Raw genomic sequence first — 21,531 nt, forward strand, 5'->3', positions numbered from 1 at the left:
GGCACGGTCACCACTCCAAGGACCTGGGGGATAGGACACGTTCGCCACTTCAGGGGCTTGCGGGGGGAAGGACACGCTCGCCGGGGACCTTTGGAGAGAAGGACGCGTTCGCCACTCCCAGGACCTGCGGGAGGGACGTTGACGTTCGCCACTCCGGGGATCTGCGGGGACGCGGGCACACTCGTCACTCGGAGGACCTGCGGGGACGCGGACACACTCGTCACTCGTCAGCCCGCAATGGGGGTTCTGGCTGCCGTCTGCGGCCCCGGGCAGGCGGGCGGGCAGGTGCTCCCGCGAACGGGCGTCGTCCCCGATCGTGGTGAGTGGGAAAGGAGCCCTCCGGAGCTCCGGCTGCCCCCCTCCCCGTGGGGTCCTGCAGTCGGCGCACCGGAGATGAGGGGGAAAATACCCCGAATGCGGGTGCGGTTTGTAGTGGGGTTTGTCCTCTGTAAACGCTGAATGATTTCTGCGGAAATCCAAAGCATTACGGCTTTAGAATTCAATTTGTTTAGGGTTTTTGTTGTTGTTGTCGTTTTCTCTATGATAGTTTTTATGGGGCTGTCAGAGGTTTTATTGCATGCTCTCTTCTGCTCCTTCCCGAGCAACACTGAAGACTGGACGGCTGCCCATTCCAAGTGAGTAGACTCCCCTGCAGTCCTAGAAGACTACTGGAAGTATAGAAGAATTTTCTTCTCTTACCCTCCAGTATCAACTAAAACTCAAAAGGCAGCCAGTTAAATAGGTGGAACTGATCTGTGTTGTCCACTATTTAACAACATCCCTTTATGTTTCTGGGGAAAAAAATATCTTTCGTCTTTCATAGGACCCTGTACCTCATGCATAACATCCGATGCCATGTCAGACAACAGGAGTGTCATTCAAATAGTGATGTCTGTGAGGTGCTGCACAGAGCCCCCAGTCCCACCTTGCAGTGTCTGACTGAACACTCTCTGCACAAAGTGAGCAGCTTGAAACTTTCAGGTCTGTATTTCTCCACAGGCATGGGTGAACTGGCAACCAGTACCTAGGGAAGATACAGATTTTGGAAGGTGAGGAATTAGCCTGACAGTCCTGGCCATCTTTGTGTGGCAATGCACCGGCTGGGAATTAGGAATCTCTAAACTTTCATACAAGCAAGCAGAAAAACCCTTCCCAACATAAACTGTCATATGGCAACATTACTGAGTACTGTTAGACTTCTGCCATGTTCCAGTGACAGCTTTTCCGTAGAAATTGAAATTATTTCACTGTAGAAAGTTAGTTAAGTGCTTCGGGTTTCTTCTTGGTTAAGATTACAAAGAGAACATAAAATCCTCTAAACCATGCTTTTTACTCGACAACACTATAGCCTTATTTTTAACACATAACAAAAGTAAATAACAAACTTCCTTCTAACTGCTAGGGGAGAGAATATAAGTAATTACTAACATTAACAATGTTAATATCAATAATTAACATGTTTCACAATTGAAGTGAAAACAGAGGACAGGTAATCTCTTCTACATCTGAACTATACAAAAGGCTTTTTCTAGTTACAGTTGTTGATGGCCAACTATTGCCATGTATCATGTCTAGCAACCCTCAATACAGAGAGGCAAAGACCTTGTCCATCACAGTTTGTGTTTATTAGTTTAGCCTCAGACACAGGTAAATTGCACTGCTATAAAATCATTTTTTATAGCTCTTGTGCCTGCATGCCATGAAATTCTGTGCCATTACAATTATATCAGAAACTGTTGCTCACTTCTGAATTCCCAATACATGGTTCATTTTTCCCCTTTCCTAAAGTATTGTTCAGGTTCAACATCTTTGGATATCTTTGGTTTCTGTACTGAAATAATACAATAAAATCTCCAGTATTTTTCCTCCATGTTCTAGATCCAGTCTCTAGGGAAGCTGTGTACTTACATGGTCTTACATATTGATGAAATTATTTCCTAAACTTTAGGGCTGGGATTTTTTGGAATAATGTAACTGAATTTTGTTTGGTTTTGGTTTAATTTTTTTAAATCACATTTGTAAGCAGTCAGAAAGAAGATATGTTGTCAGAATTTGAAAGAAAAATAATAGCAGATTGCCAATCTGTACTGCTCAATGCAATATTCTCTCACATTACCATATCAGTTTGAAAACCAAATAGGTAAGCATTCTTTTCAGTCTCTGACTCCTTTGTTTGAATTAGTTTTGAATATAACACCTAAGGAAATTATCATAGTCTGTACTAGTAACATCTTCCTTTAAAAATGCCAGAGTGCTGTTACTGTCCAGAACACATATACTGTTGTCCTGAGTTATCCTGAAGTAGCATCAGTGAAGTATCTTTCTCTACTTTAACCAGAACCTTCTGCAGCTTGGAATGGAATCAAGGCACTGACAGTAGTTAGTCAAACAGATCTAACTTCATCAAATTGCTGTTCTGTGGGACATGTTAGCATGTGGGGTGCTGTATGGAGACCGAATGGTTCAAACTAAATTGAATTGAGCCTGGACAGACTCAATGGACAGATGAAGTCAGAGGTCTGTTTGTGCACACTGCTTGAGCAGCTTAATTATGTAGGATGATTATAGTCTCCTCCATACCTCAAAACCAGCATGAAATAAAAAAAAAAAAAAAAAAAAAAAGGTTTTGTTTGGAATTTCAAGAAATAGGCAGTAGAGGGGAGGAGTCAACTGGAAAGGAAATGGGAGATAATGAACAGGGTTATAGACTTGTAGATGCCCTTGGAAATGAAGGTAAGTAAATAATGTTTGATACAATACCAAAGAGGGAAATAGGAGAATGCTTCAAATAGTGATGTAGAATAATGATGTACCTAAACAATCTTGGGTTGCAGTTTCAGAGTTGCTTATTCCAAGGCTGTGCACAGTCTCCCAGCAGTACTAAACTGATCTGGATCAGGTATGGTACATGGTGTCACATTGCTTTCATGTTAGCTTCTGTCCATGCTACAGAGTTTTTGTTCTGCCTCTGGAAGGACTGACAATAACTGATCTGGGTTTAAAGTCTGCTGATAGAAAGTTATCACTTTAACATTTTTCTGAACAAATTTGAATTGCCAAAATTAGTTAAATTCCATTAGTCATTTCCATTTGATGGCTGTGGTATATTTGATTATTAATAGGAGGCCTACAGTCAGCTTTACTCTGTTGTCAGATCATGGCATTTAGAGCAGTCCATGGCTGTTGTGTTATGAGCTGTGTTGGTTAATGCTGGAGGGAGAGGTATCAGGGTGCTCTATGTATGTCAGCAAGAGAACTAAACAAGGGTCTTAGTTGCATGGATGGATCAAAGGACTTTGTCTTGGAGCTGCCATATAGGAGTATGTATCCTGAGTGCTAGGATCAACCAAGAGGTTTCAGTCAGACCTGACAGCTGACAAACCAGCCTGAGTGGCAGGTAAATGCTATCCACAGATACACACAGTGAAGATAATAAGAGGGCTTTCAGGGAAGAGTTCTAGCTCTGCTGAGCTTCAACTTCCTGCTAGTTATCCATAGAAGCAAGAAAAAGAGTATGATTTGAGTTTGGATAGAGGGAGATAGATCTGAGGAAAGGAGCAGCTCCATAAATCATCTGCAGAGAGATATTTAATTGTATTTCAGAGGAGATAACTCAGAGATAATATGGGAGCATAAAAGGAGAAGACCAAGGATATAGCTCTCTGAGAGGCTCTCAAACACTTGAAAGGAAGGCTTAAACAGGTGAAAAGAAAAGTAGGTGAAGCATGGTCAATTTTGTCAGGTCAGAGAGAATGAGCTTTAAATACACTTTTTTGAGTTCTGTTGAACTTTTGAATGGCTCTGGTTAATTTGGAGTGGAAACTGAGAAGTTTGGACACTGATAGTTGGATGTCTATGGAGTGAGTCAGAGAGAGAGAGCAGCCAATTAGAGAAGTGGAGCAGAGTCAAGGCTATTAATTTTTTGTTGTTGGTTGGTTGGTTGGTTGGTTGGGTTTTTTGAGGGAAAATAGAAAGAAATGGAGGGTAAACCAAGAAGACTATATCATATTTTAGCCATATCATTTTTTAGAAATAATTGTCCTTGTGTTATTCCTTCTAGTGAAAATGTGATGGCTTTTGGGCTTTTTTCCTTTTGGTCACTAATTTCAAGGACCAGAAAGATAGGAAGAACAAGGACTGTTCTCTCAAATGTTTATTTGACTCATGAAAGTGTTCCAATTAATGCCAAAATCAGCACAGGTTAGTCTGGAGTGCCCAGATGAGAGCTGAGTTTTGGGAGGGGGGGGATGTCATACTCTTAGCAGCCATAAACTGTGAGGTTGACTGAATGTGCCTTCTGGACTGAACCACTGGGGTAAGTTAAGTGCTCTTCAAGAAATGGAATTGTGAAATTCCTCTCAGCTTCTACATAAGCAGTGAAAAGAGTTGGCAATTAAGGAAGAAATACATTGGTGATGATCGACATTAATACAACTCATCCTCATGGGATCTGGCAGCTTACATACCTCTGAGAGTGTTTTTTTTTCAAATTCTTTGCAAACCCGGCAAACATTGGCAGATCCCTGCAGTGAGCAACCACTGACTCATCTTTTGGCTTAGGATGTAGTTTCACTGAGATCTGGCTGTATGGTGAGATACTACAAGGAGTTAAACCAGGAGAAATCTCCATTTTTTCACTGTGCCAGCTTTCTGCTCACTTAATTCCTTGAATCAAACTGGCACCAGTGGTTGCAGAAGTGAGGCTGTAGAAGAATGCCAACAGGTAGAAGAGGGAAGCAGAACTGTCTTTTCAACAGAAGCTAAACCTTCTATCCACCTTGTTGCAGTGTGAAACTCCACCTGTAGGATGTGGCCTTACAGTTGATTGAAACTGATCTCATTCTGACTTCTTGAGGAAGGAAGAAATCCTACTGCCTCCCCAGTATCAACCCTCTTAAAACAAACCCTGCTCAAAATGGCTTGTTTACATATGTAGGCATGGGGTTACTAGCATTGACAGAAGGAAGATAAATCACCTTAGGAGTTGAAATGCGAGTTTGGTTTTCTTTTGTAGCTTGGGATGGGGCCCCAAAGAGAGTGTTATTAATGAGCTACTGGGGACTACATGCAGCTCTCTGCTCACTGTCTGCTACCAGCAACTTAGTCTTGACTGGAGCTTCTTTACTTTGATATTCCACAATCATTGATTTTCCTTTGAACACTGAGTCACTTACCCTAGTCTTCTCCCTCCTAAAGGATGAGCTAATATAATTATAAAAATAATTCTTTTTCTGTGATCAGCAGAACAAGCGAAGCCTGGTTTCCTATGGATTGTCCTGATGTGCCACTGCTATGTGGATTCTCATATGTGTATGCAGTGTCTGCACATGCTTGCCATTTTATCAGTGACAGCTTTATTAGGACCTGTTTCATCCATTTGGCTTTTCATTTCACTTAAGTTACTTTTGTACAAATTTAGATGGAATTGAGCAATGGTTTAAACATGCTTTCTTGGCAAGGAAAGTGGGGGAAATAATGTGACCCACAGACAAAAACACCAACAGACAGTGTAATTGCATAAGCCTTCTTTCCTTAGGAAATCAGGCTAAAATTGAGTCTTTTGACAGAGACCTCTGCAGAGATCTCAGATCATGCTATAGAAACAGAAAAGTAAATCTTGCTATTTACCATGTAAAGGCTTTCAGTTACCTGCTGTAACAGATTTCTTATATGTAAGGCTAAGCCAGCAGTTGGTGTTTACTCACATGGTTACCTTCTCTCAGCAAGGTCCCCATCAGGCATTGGGAACTTGGGGTTTTTTTGTGTTTTTTTTTTTTTTTTTTTTTTTGCCAGAGTGCACTCATGCATCAGTTGCTTTCATTTATTTTTAATTTAATCTTTATACTTGAATAAATGGCTATGTAGGTAGCAAGACAAGCTGTTAAAGATACTTGTGGTTTACAGAACTCTCTAATGTCAGTGATGACATGAAAAATAAAGGCTTTAAATGCAACCAGGAATACAATCCTGTTACTTGGAGAAAAGCTAGCATCTTCTCTCTGAGACTTTTATTATGTAATAAGTGTTGTGGTATTTTATTGCCTTTTTTCTCTATTTTAACTTTACACTTAAACATCTATTACTTTAGAAACTAAAATATAAATTTTGTAAAAGGAAAACCTGGCCTATTTTGAATTCTTGTGTGGATGCCAGTTTATTAAAAATGGGTCCAGCTATGAACAATCTTTGCAGATTTGTTTGGTATTCTGAGCTCATCTTGAGCTTTAATTTCTCTTAAGAATGCCTTACCTGCCCCACAATAAGGGAGCTGCATCCTGGAGCCCAGACAAACCATCTTCTTAGATCTCCTTCCAGTCTGGGCCTTAAACAAGTCTGCTGTGTCCCCAGGTGTTACCTTTTTCCCTTGAACTCATTTACTCAGCCAAAGTGAACTCATGAACTCAGACAGATCAGTCCCCAGATTCTCTGACCCATCATTACAGAAATGTGGGTGCTGGAGCAAGGAGTGAGCAGTCGAATCACAGGTACAACAGGAACTGTGGGACTATCCTTCCAAGTGGCCATCCAGGTTTATGCTAGACTACAATGAACAAATAGAACAAAGCATTATACCATGGGGGTGGGATGTGTGAAGGGAAGAGAGAGGGAAAGGAGGCGGCAGGACATGTCCTTCTGACTACAGAAACTCACTTACAGACAGACCCCTCTAGTTCTCTCTCCTGAGCATGTATGTGATGCACTTTTCTTCTTGAGCACAAGTTGTATGAGGAGCTTCAGAGTAGTGCTGGCTCCTGCTTGGTGACCTCCATTTCAGCTGATCAGCAGTGTCTGGGGCATTGGAGCATTGGGGATAGATGGAGAGGCTGTGGCCGGATTGTGACTTTAAGGCAGGTGCAGATCTTTCCTGTAGAGGAGAATGAACCAGAGACAAGATGTGTGAGATTGCAATACTTTGTAACCCCTAGTGGATTAATATAAAAAATGGATAAAAATCTCTTCACTGTAGAGAAGGACCGAGATGCTTTGCAGAAACATGTATTATACAGAAGCTGTAACTCTGAGGTATAAAGCATTTGTACGTTCAAAATACAGATGCAAGTCAATGGAAAACAAACTTCACTGGTGTGACCCCACTACCAGTGAGACCTGACATGGTCACACCACGTTGGTTTAGACCAGGTCCTTAGAACAGTAGCTGCTCAACCTTTAATGACCTTGTCATCTTCTTTCTGATTAAGGAGATGGCCTTATTTGCTCAGAAAAGTGCTCTTCTGGAAATCACCTGTGTTCCTTTTGTGCTATCAATAGGTCCATAGGCATTCCCGAGTTAAGAAATAAGAAGGGGGACAATAAAGATTGAGCATTCACCTACAGACAGAAAAAAAATACTGCTTCTACAGAGATTTTCCCTGATTAGCAGCCATTAGCTGCTTTGTTGCACTCCTTGGATAATGTGTCTGCTCATTACCAAGTCTTTGCTAGGGAGATCCTCCTACCCTGATGATTACAAGTGGCAAAGTTAAAACAAAGCAACATTTGATGCTGTCAAATTGTTAAAGCAATCTTTCTTGTGGGCTTAGTATCTACTTCAAACAAACACAGCTAGCTGGAATTCTAACAGCACAAAAATTGGGAAATATTTGGAATTATAAAGGAGTTTGAAGACACTGCGTGCTTAAATCCTTCGCAACAGAATTTGGTCTGGAAACGTGTTTGCTTTTTGACAATGTTGGTCTCAAAACTTGATGATCATAACCCTGAACATAGCAGCTGCCTGAATACTCACTGTCCATGTTTTGCAGTATCACGCTTCTAACGTTCGTATTTTCCCACACACAAGGCACAATTGTCATGATTATTCCTCTGTTAATTTTTTTAGTATTTACCACTCGATTTTCCCTCTCTTTGTTTTCTTCCAGCTTGCCACTTCGAGGCGGCTACGCATTGCTATTTATTTTCCTGGCTGCCTTTGTTCTTTACTTCCCCTTCTCTCTGGTCCCTCCTGCCCCAGGGGCTCCCCGTTCCTCCGGGCCGGGTGGCTTCCACTGCCCCGGCTGCGGCTCGCTCCTCGAGCCCTCCTAATCGCAGACAACAATCCGTTCTTTCCACTTCAAAAGTCTCCTAAACAGAGCTCGCTCTCCAGTGTTTTCGCAGTGCTCTGTGCCCCGGCTGAAGGCAGGGTGACGCCTGTCCAGGCACACAGCCGCCCCCACACCAGCTGCCGTACAACATGGCGGCGCCCGCCGACACAGAGGAAGCGTCCGCCGCTCTAAGCCTCCCGGTGCGTGTGGCGACTGCCCCGCCGGGGGTTCCTGCCGCCGGACGCAGCCGTTCCGCGGGACGCAGGCAGCGAGCGGGTCGGTGTGCGCCCGGCGGGCCCCGCGGGCGGGCGGCGGGGCCGGGCGTGAGGGGAGAGGCTGCTCCGCAGGTGCCCCGGTGTGCGGTCCGGTGCGCCCGCGGCCTCCCGCCTGCTCCCTTCGTGCCGGAGCGGCGTCCGGGCCTCTTGCGGGATATCCCCGGCCGAGCCTAAGGCGGGCAACGCCTTCGCTCTGGACCTCTTGGCCGGCCCGCGGGAGCGCTCGGCTCGGGGCCCCGGCCTTGGCGCTGCTGCCCCCGCGCTGGGCAGGGGACCGGGTTGTCCCATCGGGGCTTCCCTGCCCAGGCGGGATGGGGGATCCGCACGAGGGGCTGCCTGGGGTCACAGGCAGGAGGGGCCGCAGGTGCCCGGGGCCCTGCTGGCGTTCAGCCTTCTCGCTCTCTAGGAGGCGGGAGGGAATTGCTGTCACTTCGCAGGCGTTTAGGCAGGTGCCCGGCCCGCGATCGGGGTGCTGACGGCGGTTCTGCAGGGCTGTAGCAGCACCCACACCAGAACTTCTGCTGGTGTGGAAGAGTGCGTCAGAGCAGCCCTTTAGAAGCTACGCGGTGGGTTGGGAAGGTGGGGATGCAGGGACGGGATTGATTTCAGTTTACTGAAGGGGTACTAAGCTTTTGTATGATAGAGGGAAAGCTGTGTTATGAATAGATGCTGCTTCTTTAGGACTTTTCAATGCCCAAAGAGCCATTTGACCCTAGTATGGATGTGAATGTAATGGACAAATGCCTATTGTTTACTAATGCGTGAACTGACATGCTTATTCTGCAACAATTCCATCTTGCCCTTGTTTAGGTTGATCGAGTTCCAAACAGAACTAAAAGTTGTTGGTAATAACCCGGACTAGTTTATTTTTGGAATATCAGAGTTTGAGGAAGCATCCAGTTTCACCATTACAAATTAATGCATTCCCTTTAAGGTTTTCTGTGGTGGTGTCAACAGCAGCGTTCAGTCTCCTGTTACTGCTCAATCCACCACTGCAGTGATCTGGCCCCAGACCCCCAAGTCTAAGTGAGTTCTTCTGTCAGGATCACAAGTTGTGGCTAGGACCTTGCTATGTATACCATTGCATGTATTTAATATCTCTAAACACATTTTGTTAAGTTGTCCCTAATTTCCAGCTCTCATTTTTCTTTGCAGGCCATGATGAAATCCTACAATGCCATTTTGTGTGGGTGAAGTGAAGGGGTAGAAAAGGAAATAAAAAAAAATGCCCAAGCAAACAGCAGTGACAATAACTTTGGCGACCCTGCTGGGTGTTGCAGTGGGAGGCCTGGTTTTGTGGAAGGCATCCCAACGTCGGAAAGGAAAAGCATACCATGATAGTCAGCAAGAAGAAGCAGCTATAAAGTCGGGAGATGAGAAACTCATTAAAACAGAGGATAAGGAGGTGCTTTCCTTCTTCAAATCTCCCACCTTTTCCTGGGTAGAGAGGACCCTTGGTGCAGACATAGTGATAGTTTCAGAGCAGGAGGAGTGGGATCGCGTTGAACCATTGCTGAAGAAGGAGCTGGAGAAGTGGCCGGTGCTTGGAATTGATTGTGAGTGGGTGAGTGACCAAGAAGCGCCTCTCCTTTAGATTGCGAATTGCAACGGTGAAAGTGGGGAGATTCCTTTATTTAAATGGATATTCTAGGACTGTTGAAACTACCTGTGGGATTGTCTGTCCTGACAGCAGTGAAATAGCTGCTAATTTTGATTGCTCTTACTTTTAAGTATGCTATGTTTTTAATTCACTGTTTACCAAGCTCCTGTGCTAAATCGACTTTACTAAATATAGTGATAATTGTATGGCTAAATATAGCATTATGTATTTTGTGTAATAGCTCTTTAAAGGTGATTTACTAGAAGTAGCTTGGGTTTACACTATTTTAAATCCGGCCACATTTTAAAGAAACAATATCTTTAGTATAATAAATCCAGAAAGAAGGATAATACTGATACATAGCTAAAACTCACTAGGACAACCAGAAAATAAAGCTCCTCTTTTGCTTGTACATTTGCATGTCTGATCTCTCAAAACAGGCTTTAAGCCATTTATAAAGCCTGCCTTTGACATTGTTTGGGCTGGAAATTTATTCTCCCCAGTCATTACTATAAGCCACAGTTAAACAATGAATTTGCCATAAACATATATATTATAGTGGGTGGCTTTGTGCTGATGTGGGTTAAGAAATGTGTCTGATTTCTTTCACCAGCTAAGCTATGAGGGGGAAGGGTGAAAGGGGGAAAGATTCTCATGCAGGAATGTGGCAAGAAGTAGCTTGGGACAGTAATACTGTGAAACAGATCACATAATTTGCAGTGAAATTTTAGAGACATATAACAACACTTGACTGATAAGTATTTCCTGTTTTCAGTGGCCTCTTTTGCAATTTGCTTCAGCTCCAGCATTACTAATAATACTGTAACCTGGACTCCTCATTTTTTATTTAATTACAGGTATCTGTGGAGGGAAGAGCAAATCCTGTATCCCTGCTACAGATGGCTTCTTCCAGTGGCCTCTGCATTCTTGTTCGGTTGCCCAGGCTTGTTGCCAGTGGACAGACTCTCCCAAAGACCCTGTTGGACATCATGGCAGATAGTACCGTGTTGAAAGTTGGGGTAGGATGCTGGGAAGATGCTTGCAAGCTCCTTCATGATTATGGCCTTCCAGTCAAAGGGAGTGTGGATCTCCGGTATTTAGCCATGAGACAGCGGTAAGTGCCTGAAGACAGAGGCAGCTCTCTTGGAGGCGTCATTTAAGTTGGAAATATTTTTAAAGTAATTTGCATATGCTGAATGATATCAGTCTGGTAGGTTTGGAGTTCTCAGGGTGACTTTAGAGAATGGGCATTGACAGCTGCAGCCCGAGAACATGTCATGCTTATATTCTGTGGTCTTAATGGAAATGAAATCTTCATGAGGATTTCATTTGCTAATTGTGTCTGTTAGTCTTCTCATGCAATACCCTTATGCATTTTTCTGAGTATCATGCTTCAGCTTTTAAGAAGTCCAAGCACAGTGAGGTAATGCAGTGAGAGTGATCACTGTGTCAGCAGATGTTTGAATGCCTAGAAGTATGGGCTAAATGTGCCCAGAGCGTATAAGTAGGACTACTGAATTTCAAGATTTCTTGAAAAATTGCTAAATAAACCAGTTCTAATTTTCTCTTGTAATAAAAATGCTTGTATGGAAAGGTTACAATTATAATGGCATTTTCTTGTCCTTCATTCTTCCTAAAAATGTTTTACTTGCCTATATTCTTCATGTACAGTTATGTGTATGTCTAGGTGCAGTGTTAGTGATCTGGGCCATGGGTTTGCTGACCTGATGGTGCCTTTTTATCACTAAGGACATGAGGAAGGACTTGTCCCTAGTGGCCAGGATTCCTCTGAGTCATTCCTGGCTCTTCAGTTCCTCATGAATCCCTAGGGCAGGCAGTCCATCACTTTATGATGGAACTCTTTAGTTCAGAAGTGAGTATTTCAGAGGCAAACACTTCAGCCTTAAATGTTACCAACTCCCAGCCTTGACTGTTTTGCATATTGCAGACACAAGGTAATTACTAAAGGACATTTTAATGGAGGGGAGGGAGAAGGCCTTTAAAGCTGACAGGAAGCTGTGTGCTGTTTGGGAGTCATGCATCATGTGCATTATGCTCTGGTAGGTTCAGGGGCTAGGAGGCCATCTGAATTTGCATGAGTGTATACTTTCATTTTTAATATGTTTGTTTTACTTTCTTTGTTAAACTGAAGGAAGGATCTACTTCACAACTGCCTTAGCCTTAAGTCTTTAGCTGAAAAAGTCCTGAACTGCCCGCTTGACAAATCTCCTCATGTGCGTTGTAGCAACTGGGAGGCAGAAGAACTGGCACAAGATCAGGTGTGTCTTCCACTTTAACTTAGTGTTTTGGGAGGAAAAGTAACCTTCTTAGTAGAAAAAGAGGTTTACAACAGGGAGATCTGAACCTCTTCAAGTTCTGCCTCAAAACCTTGTATTTGTGACTGTGGTCTAAAGTTAATTTCAGACTCTCTGCGTTTCCCTCCTTTTTCTTGAAGATCATTTTCTACTGTTCTCCCTGGATACTTGGCCATTGTTTTCCTTTAGTCCTGAAACAAGGCAAGATCCCTTGAAGAAGTGTTTCCAAAACATCACCTTTTTATTACTTTCTTTTCTTCATTCTGTATCAGTGAGTGCAATATTAGAAAGACACTGGAAACCTTCTTTTGAGCATTATGGTTTCCCTGATTGCTGTTTCTTTAGTCAAGCTGCAGATGTCTGCGGTATCAGTCACCGGTAGAGGGAGTGACAGGACAAAGAATCACGCTGAATATTCGTAGCCAGTATGTCAAAAGGGAGCTTCTAACTAGTTAGGGAGAGCTTGGTGGGGTAGGAGGGTGTTATAGGGCCTGGCTGACCTGAATTTTTTCACTCCCTTGCAGTTCCTAGTGGTACCCATGAGTATTTCAAGTCTGACTGACCCTAAAAATGTGGGGTGTGGTGATGTTATGAAAGTGCCACTCAACTGGTAAAACTTTGAACTTCGAAAGGAAATGAATACAGCTTCTGGCTTTACTGTACCAAGTGTTGAAGACTAATAATGTCTGGGAGTATTTGCTGTTTGTCCATATCTAGATGTCTGTGCTTTTCTGCAGGTCCTTTATGCTGCTAGGGATGCCCAGGTCTCAGTGGCTCTGTTCCTCCATTTGCTGGGATTTGCTGGCCTCCCTGCTACCTCTGAAGGTGAAAACTCTGTCGCTGCTTGGGAAAAAGCATTGGGTAAATGCCGGGGCTTGGTGGATATCCCATTTAGAGGAAGAAAGAGTAGCAGCACAGGAGAAGAGAAGAGTGGAGATGGACACTCGCCTCAGAAAACAAAGAATCGGAAATCTTGGGTGAATGGCCATCCCTCCGGCAATCATCAAGTGAGAGATCCACGGAGGCAGAAGCGAAAGCCTCTGGGTGTGGGGTATTCTGCACGGTAAGTATATGGCCACACTTTACTCTTTGCACCGCAGATGGAAAACTTTGAATGGTGCCCCTTGCTCTATTCATTAAACAAAGTGAATAATATGAGCTAGAAAAGGAAATGCAGGACATAACAGTCATGGGAGCCAGATCCTGTTTCTGTCTTCCTGATTTCTCTCTAGATGGTATTAGAAGCAGGGCAGCACTTGGATCTATACTAGGTCATGAGCAAGTTAAAGTGTTGTCTTCCACTTTTACCCTTCTTTCTCCTATGGAAGCATTAGCCAGAAGCAGAGTCCCAGCAAGAGGTATTATTCCTGGGGTGTCCTGCCCAGGGCCAGGAGTTGGACTCAGCAATCCTGATGGGTCCCTTCTGACTCAGCATATTCTATGATTCTGCTGCCCAAACAGCTCTGCCTTTTCTCCTTCAGGCAAAAGGTGGCAACTGCATAGAGCTTATCCTTTCATCAGGATCTAGCTCATAGACTGCTGTTCTTACTTTGCTGTCCCATGTCACTGGGGCCACAGAGATGGCAGAGTACTGAGCAGAGCTGAAAGCTAAGGTTAACAGGGGTAGGACATGTTATCTGAGGTGCCAGATGGCACAGGAAGGAACAGTCTGTGGTAGCAACAGAGCACTGCCCCTCCGCATTGGTCTGGGAAAGAGAGGAGGGAACGGTACTACTTTGGACTAGCAGAGGCAGCTGCTGCTGGATTCAGGATCACTGTCTTCTTCACTGTCTTAGGATCTTTGGAATGGATCCTAAATTCTTACAGCCTTTTGCTAATAAGAGTGCAAAACTAGCTGGAGAAATCTCTTTAAGATCAGTGCAGTGGAAGATGTGGGGAGCTAGTATGTTTGGTTTTGTTGGGATACAATCTAATAAAATTTATCACCGGATATAGGAACTAAAATGTAATCATCATTGGGAAAGAAAGCCAGACATTTTAGTGTTTGTTTTCTCCTTTTTAAGTTTATTGGATTGGCAATGGAGACATCGTAATGTAGTCAATAATACTGATTTCATTAGCAGTCATTAACAGTATTGTGTTTTACACAGCAAGTCCCTCCGTTTTTTTTATTTTTTTTTTTATTGGGAGGCTATGTCATGCAAAACAGGAGTATTGTGTCTCATGGGAGGATTAAAATTTAAACAAAATTACTTTCCAAGCTAAATTGAGATTCCCCCATATTTGTTTATTTATTTTTTGTTTTAACTGTGCTGGACTTTTTGAAAGATCTGTAGACTCAGTGTTTTTTATAGTATTTACAGCAGTGTGGCTCTGGTCTGTAGTAACACTGGATGTGGTTTCAAAAGTGATTTTCACTCTTCCTTTCTGTTTAAATCTGTTTAGTTTTAATGTTTATTCATTTAGAGTTGGCACGTACTGTAATTGTTATGGTGACTGAATTGAACTCTTGATGCTCAGTGGAAGGGACCTCCTGTATCATTGTTTTTTGGTGCTTTTTCCCCCTCATGGGCCTAAGAAGAAATCCTTTTGTCAGATTATATAGCCTGTGAATCAACCTTTTTAATTGGTAGAGCTCTGCTGACTACAGCTTGTACAGTCTCGCTGGAGAGAAGAAAAGAAACTTTTCCTCAGTCTGACATGTCTGGCCAGTTCCTCCCAGGTCCTCTCTAAGCCCGACCTGTCCACTCTTCAGTTTTGTTAGAAGGAGGTTGGCAGAGTAAGGAAACACTTTCTCCAAAACAGAGCCCTTACACACGCTGCCACAAACCACCAGAGACTGCTCCAGCAGGAATTCTTGTCCCTGCCACAGGGACAAGGACCTCAGCTCAGCTTCATTGTTCTCATGGACTCATGTGTTTGAGTCCCCCAGACTTTCTGGAGCATTTCTCTTGGCTAAATGAAATAATTGCTATTCACACTAAGTTTTAGAAACATTTCCTTAATAAAGCATTAAAATACAGCCTTAGGCAGCCAATCCTTGAAACTGCCTCACCAGTAAGTTGACACTCTCTTTGAACTTACTCTTGGCTCATCATCCTTGTGACTTCCATTTTCTTTTGTTTTCTAATGCAATTTTTTTTAAAGGCTGTCATCATTGATGGCACCTCTTGAAAACTGGGGTTCAGAGTTACAATTCTGTTGGCAGCAGGAGAGCAAAGATAGCTTAGAGTTAGTGAACCCTAGATAAGTTTTTAGATGTACTGCTTCCCTTAGCAGCAACCTGTGCAGTCTCAGCAGCCTCAAGTGTGTGTTTAGGGGCACTCCTGTGATTTGGAGGAGGCCCCATGAACTGGAGTGTGGCACCGATGGCTACAGAGAGCTCTGAGTTTTTTTGGCATGCTATTATAGTTGCTGTAATGCTGTCCTTTTTGTAATGCTGTAATGCTGTTTCATAGAAAATCTCCACTGTATGACAACTGCTTCCTGCATGCACCAGATGGGCAACCCCTGTGCACTTGTGATCGCAAGAAGGCCCAGTGGTATCTGGACAAGGGGATTGGAGGTAGGCATACCAGAATTTCAGGTGGTATTTGAAATACAGCTTTTCTCCCTTCTTCTCCTTTCTTCTCCCTTCTTCTCCCTTCTTCTCCTTTCTCCCTTCTTCTCCCTTCTTCTCCCTTCTTCTCCCTTCTTCTCCCTTCTTCTCCCTTCTTCTCCCTTCTTCTTCTCCTTCTTCTTCTCCCTTCTTCTTCTCCTTCTTCTTCTCCCTTCTTCTTCTCCCTTCTTCTTCTCCCTTCTTCTTCTCCCTTCTTCTTCTCCCTTCTTCTTCTCCCTTCTTCTTCTCCCTTCTTCTTCTCCCTTCTTCTTCTCCCTTCTTCTTCTCCCTTCTTCTTCTCCCTTCTTCTTCTCCTTCTTCTTCTCCTTCTTCTTCTCCCTTCTTCTTCTCCTTCTTCTTCTTCCTTCTTCTTCTCCCTTCTTCTTCTCCCTTCTTCTTCTCCCTTCTTCTTCTCCCTTCTCCCTTCTGCCTTCTTCTCCCTTCTCCCTTCTTCTCCTTTCTCCTTTCTCCCTTCTTCTCCCTTCTCCCCTCTCCCCTCCTCTCCCCTCCCTTGCCCTCCCTTCTTCTCCTTGTTTCTTAGTTAATGAATCATGAATTGTATCCTCTCTTACTGAAAATACTGTTTGGGATTTGCTAAGATGACTCTTACATTGTAGCATTGTTGTTTAAGCTTTCAAATACAAATTTGTTTTGAATATTCTCTCTTTGCCTTTACCCTTTCAGAGCTAGTTAGCACAGACCCATTTGTTGTGAAGCTGCGGTTTGAGCCTTCAGGACGTCCTGAGTCTCAAGTTGATTATTATCTGACAGTCAAAGAAAACCTGTGTGTTGTATGTGGCAAGCGAGAATCCTATATCCGGTGAGTTGTTTAGTGGATAGGGGAAAACCGCATCTTTTAAAACAGAACTGAGGTTTGCATCTAGTTTGGCATCCATAGCTTGGTCAGTGGCCTGAAACATTATGCTTGTTCATGTCCTGGATAGGCTATCACTATTTGAATGCTCTGTAGTTGTATGTGACTGGGTAAGTTTGGCAGTGAAGAGACTGGCCTTTCCTCTGAGAGAAGGTGATATCGATCCGAGGAGATAACAAAGCTCTCATGGAACATGTATGTGCTGCAGTTTGAATGAGGGGGGCAGCAGTGTGCTGACACACACTGTTCAGGTGGCATCCTCTTCTGAAAATAGCTATTCTAGTCCTTCTACTGCTTAATCCATACATTTTTAAAAGGTTTAGGTGAGCCTAAAGCTCATGAGGTCAAAAGGAACGAGATTTTTGTCTTTGCAGTTGCTACTGATTAGTTGAGAAATATACTTCTCATAGAGCATTACTTTATTTTTTTTTTTTACAGTAGGAATCTTTTTCTTTTTGATTGAAAGGGATGAATCTTTGGATGGGGAAAAAAGAGAAATGCAGAAAACCTGTAGAGACAACTACAAATAAAAAGAATAAAAATAATCTCTTGCTGTACTACGGATCCTGATCCTGGTAATCTTTGTTTTCCTGGACTTTAACTTTTACTTAACACTTTCTAGGCCAGGAAGAAGAGGAACTGAGGAGTAGGAACTCCAGACAAATGTAATGAACTGTCTATTTTGTCTTCTCTAGGAAGAACGTTGTTCCTCATGAATACCGAAGACACTTCCCCATTCAGATGAAGGACCACAACTCCCATGACGTGCTCCTACTCTGCACATCCTGCCATGCCATTTCCAATTACTATGACAACCATCTCAAGCAGCAGCTGGCTGAGGAGTTTGGTGCCCCCATCGGCTCCGAGGAAGGTGTGCGTCTGCTGGAGGACCCTCTGCGCAGGCAAGTGCGCTCGGGAGCGCGAGCCCTGCTGAATGCAGACAGCCTGCCTGACCCCCGAAGGGCAGAGCTTCTGCAAAGCATCAAGGACTTCTTTAACACTGAGACAGTCACCCCAGAAATGCTCCAGGAAGCAGCTGGTCTGGAAACCAGGTATAACAAGCCCATCAGTAGGTGTCAGATTTTGGTAATTTATATTGTATTTCTTACTGGTTTTGGTTTTGTTTACATGCTTTGCCCTGCAAGCCAGCAGTGGTCTGTGAACTGCAGCTCTTGTTTCTTCCCCACTTTCCCTTCCTCTTCCAGCAGTCTTCTGTTTTTGCTCTCCATCTTCCCCTCCAACACTTTATACTTCTTTTGAAGGACAGATCAGGAAGAGAGGTTGAAGGACAATTATATCGGAATTCTCCTCCACTTTCTCAAAGCCTCTCCAAATATCTTTTCTTAACGAGTATCTAGTCTTTGTCTGCATGAAATCAGTATTTTCTCCTTTTTATGCTCACTGTTGTTTGTAATGTGCCAATGTTATAACTCAGAATCTATCCAGGCAGAGAATTCAGTGGAAGGATCTGGAGGGTCATATAGTTCTTACCTTGGAGAAATTTGCAGTCTGTTTCCTGAGGAGCTTGTAATGGACGTAAAGAGCTTTGTTTAGTGTTGCTGTAAAAGAAGAATACTCTTAGTTCAGAGAAACCAGCTTCACAGTGTAACTGTGTTCCAGAAAGCAGTCTGGCATTGAAGCAGACCTTAAAACTCTCCCTCTTGGTTATCTTACCATGTGTCTGTAATTAAACTCTGCAGCTGAAAGTATCTTTAGTGTCTTGCTGGTCATCGGAGACAGATCTAGAGTCTGACAGTGGGCTTGTGTGAAACTAAACTCTGCTTGTGCCTTGGCAGGATCTGCAATGAGAGCTACATGCCACATGGACTGAAGGTGGTGCAGTGTTTTGCTAAAGGAGGCCTGCGCTCCCTTATGCAGTTGGAAAGACGCTGGCGGCAGCACTTTTTGGACAGTATGCAGCCCAAGCACCTCCCAGAGCAATGGTCAGTGGATCATAACCACATGAAGCTGATCCGAAAGTATGGGGAGGATCTTCAGATTGAGCTGTCATGAAACTAAGTCCCTGAACTCTGGATAGTGTCTAATGAACACATGTAACTGAAGATCACACTGGGATTGGATCAAGGGTTGGACTTGATGATCTCTTCCAACCCAGTTAATTCTATGATTCTATGATTCTTAGATGGAAGGACTATTTTTATCTCTATGTCTTCACTAACACCTGGATCTGGGTTTGCAAACAGGTAGCAGTAGATCTGCCAGATTTGACATTTTTATAGAGTTAAATTTGACAGTTAGATCCATTGACTCTAACTTTCAGATGGTTTGGAATGTTTAATCCTAGTCTGTCACTCACTAGCTGAGGGGAACTTGTCTTCTCAAAGTGAATATGGAGAATTATTTTCCTCAAGCCTCCAGGGTGCTTGATGCCTGCAGACCATCTCTCAACATAGAGCACAATATATGAACTTTTCCACATTTTCTGACGTAAATTTGTACCCTTGACTTCACCTTTAGTCCCATGATAAAAATCTGTCTTTGTTTTCAGTGCAGTTGTATTTATATGAGTTCTTCTTAGAGAAGTCCCTCTGCCAGAGAGAGATTTCTTGTTTGGAACTAGCAAAGAAGCCTTACCTTTTTGCAAATTCTAAGGTTTACCAGCATTGCAGATAGGCCTCAGCAAGTTTCCTAGTGGCAGGTGCCTGATGAGAAGTAACACTCTAGCTCTGGCAGCGTGGAAGCACCTATGCCAAGTCTTTTGTTAAACAGCTTCCAGCAACACACAGTTTATAAAAATGTTCTTTCCTAATTCTGCTTGTCTGTCTTGAATAGTGTGCACATGCCTCCAAGGCTGCGATCTTATTGGCATTACAGAGACAGGGTGGGATGACTCCTATGACTGGAGTGTTGGAATGGTAGGATACAGGCTGTTTAAGAAGAACAGGCATGGAGGTGTCTCACCTTCTGTGTCAACGACTGGCTGGAGTGCATGGAGCTCAGCCTAGGGATGGATGAGGAGTTTATGAGACAGGATTAAGGAGGACAGGGACGGGTGACATTACGGTGGAGGTCTGCTACAGGTCACCCAACCGGGAAGATTGAGTGGATGAAGCCGTCTACAGACAGATAAAAGCAGCCTCATGTTCACCAGCCTTGGTCGTCATGGGAGACTTCAACCATCCCCATATCTGTTGGAGGGACAACACAGCAGGGCATAAGCAATTCAGGAGGTTCCTGGAATGTGTTGATAACTTCTCCAGAAAGTCAACCTCATCCTGGGCTGCATCAAAAGAGGCATGACCAGTAGGTCAAAGGAGGTGATTCTCCAATCTACTTTGCTCTCATGAGACCCATGTGGAGTACTGCGTCCAGCTCTGGGGCCCCCAGCATAACAGAGTGAGTCCAGAGAAGAGCTACAAAGATGATCAGAGGGCTGGAACATCTGTCTTACAAAGACAGGCTAAGAGAGGTGTTCAGCCTGGAGAACAGAAGTCTCTGGAGAGACCTTATTGGTACCTTAGCGGTACAACAAGGAGGAATGGCTTTAAACTGAAAGAGAGTAGGTTTAGGCACAGGTTGCCCAGAGAGAAGCTGTGGGTTCCCCATCCCTGGAAGTGCTCAAGGCCATGTTGGATGGAGCTCTGAGCAAGCTGATCTAGTGAAAGGTGTCCCTGCCCATGGCTGGGAAGTTGGAATTGGATGATCTTTAAGGTTATTTCCAACCCAAACCATTCTATAATTTTATGAATAGCTCTTAGGGAGTTACCTTTTCGTATCAGACTGAAATAAGTACAGGTGTCTTAAAAGGAATTAGAGGAAACAAATTTAAATTAAAGACCAGCATCTTTTAAGAGATCAGACCATATGTGGCCGAAAAATGGAAAATCTGTTGTTCTGTACCTGGATTTGACATGTGTAGTGATGAGCAGGTCATACTTGCTCCATTCTTGTTTCCCTGCCTCTAACATGGGACTAATAATGCTCAATTATCTCACAAGGATGTTGTGAGGCTTAATTAATACATATGTTTATAAAATGCTTTGAAAATATAAGCTAATTATGTATGCTAATTATTACTGTTGTTTTTTAAAATGTGCTGTTGTCTCACTTACTTAAATATTCACCTTTTTTGTCTGGTGCTAGACCTTAGTTAAATATAACTTTTTAAAAATACATACTCCTTTCTGTAAAATCGCTTCTGATGATTTTGATTGCATGAGATGAGTGTGCTTCGACTGAATGATGAAGCTCTTACCAACTTTTATATGTTTCTGTAAAGAAGTTTCAGTAAAACCCTTATCTTACTTCACACTACTGCGCATAGCACAGTTGACCCACATTTTATTATGATGTTTGGGCAGAATCCTGGACCTGCTGTGATCATGGCTGAAACTGTCCCTTATCAGATAATTCAAGAAATTCCACAGGCCAGGGGTGAAAATCCTGTTTGTAGCAGAGACTGATTGAGATAAGTAAGAGCTGTGGAGAAATGGTACATTAATGTCATCCCAGAGGAACTGGAATAGCAGCATGAGGAATCAAAGATTCATGATAAATACTACTTATCACAGAGCTGCAAATGAGACCATTTTCATTATAAGGGCAATTTTATTTCTTTCCTATATCACTGGCAGGTCTTAACAAAAACTCATCTAGCCAAATGTGGTTTTTCTCTGTGCTCATTCACACAGCTGATTATAATCTCAGCAAGAACCTCCTGCCTACAGCAGCAGCTTGGATATAACTATTTCTCTCCAAAGCATTTTAAGTGTGTGTTCAGATAGCTTGTTGAGAGCTCTTTGCATGGCTCAGAAGCTACTTTTCAGTCATCGGGAGTATAAGGTGTCCATCTCACATTTTTGTTTTGCTTTGGTTTTTCTCCCTTTTTTCTGATGTAGGAACTGC

General features: G+C 43.3%; 1 protein-coding gene and 1 long non-coding RNA gene across 8 annotated transcripts; one reads left to right on the forward strand and one right to left on the reverse strand.

The window, feature by feature from the left end:
* The first annotated feature begins 337 nt into the window (after positions 1-337).
* Positions 338-20,799, forward strand: EXD2 (exonuclease 3'-5' domain containing 2). 6 transcript variants are annotated; one of them, XM_050335159.1, is made up of 9 exons: positions 338-635; positions 9,473-9,881; positions 10,775-11,031; positions 12,070-12,196; positions 12,970-13,295; positions 15,652-15,758; positions 16,476-16,611; positions 17,361-17,717; positions 18,462-20,799. In XM_050335159.1, the coding sequence occupies exons 2-9, from the start codon at positions 9,543-9,545 to the stop codon at positions 18,676-18,678; spliced, it is 1,866 nt and encodes a 621-aa protein (XP_050191116.1). In that variant the 5' UTR covers positions 338-635; positions 9,473-9,542; the 3' UTR covers positions 18,679-20,799. The 6 variants fall into 6 exon arrangements, with proteins under 6 accessions (XP_050191116.1, XP_050191113.1, XP_050191117.1 ...); XM_050335156.1 differs by lacking the exon at positions 338-635 and adding an exon at positions 8,097-8,318; XM_050335160.1 differs by lacking the exon at positions 338-635 and adding an exon at positions 8,097-8,318 and having other exon boundaries at positions 17,361-17,567.
* On the reverse strand, positions 5,354-8,114 carry LOC126650405 (uncharacterized). Of its 2 annotated transcripts, none has more exons than XR_007631427.1 (3): positions 7,848-8,114; positions 6,656-6,865; positions 5,354-6,541 (listed from the first exon to the last, which is right to left on the reverse strand). It is a non-coding gene; the product is annotated as an uncharacterized LOC126650405 (long non-coding RNA). The 2 variants fall into 2 exon arrangements; XR_007631426.1 differs by having other exon boundaries at positions 7,748-8,114.
* Positions 20,800-21,531: the final 732 nt, after the last annotated feature.

The sequence above is a fragment of the Myiozetetes cayanensis genome, unplaced genomic scaffold (genome assembly GCF_022539395.1).
Source record: "Myiozetetes cayanensis isolate MyiCay16 unplaced genomic scaffold, myiCay2020 scf6-25, whole genome shotgun sequence".
NCBI classification, from domain to species: Eukaryota; Metazoa; Chordata; class Aves; order Passeriformes; family Tyrannidae; genus Myiozetetes; species Myiozetetes cayanensis.

What these genes read in the sequence shown, in the direction of transcription:
- EXD2 (XM_050335159.1), top strand. Translation starts at nt 9,543, where the DNA reads ATGCCCAAGCAAACAGCAGTGACAATAACTTTGGCGACCCTGCTGGGT. An exon ending in AAGAACTGGCACAAGATCAG is followed by an intron (nt 12,197 to 12,969) that starts GTGTGTCTTCCA and finishes GCTTTTCTGCAG; the next exon opens with GTCCTTTATGCTGCTAGGGA. An exon ending in GGTGTGGGGTATTCTGCACG is followed by an intron (nt 13,296 to 15,651) that starts GTAAGTATATGG and finishes GCTGTTTCATAG; the next exon opens with AAAATCTCCACTGTATGACA.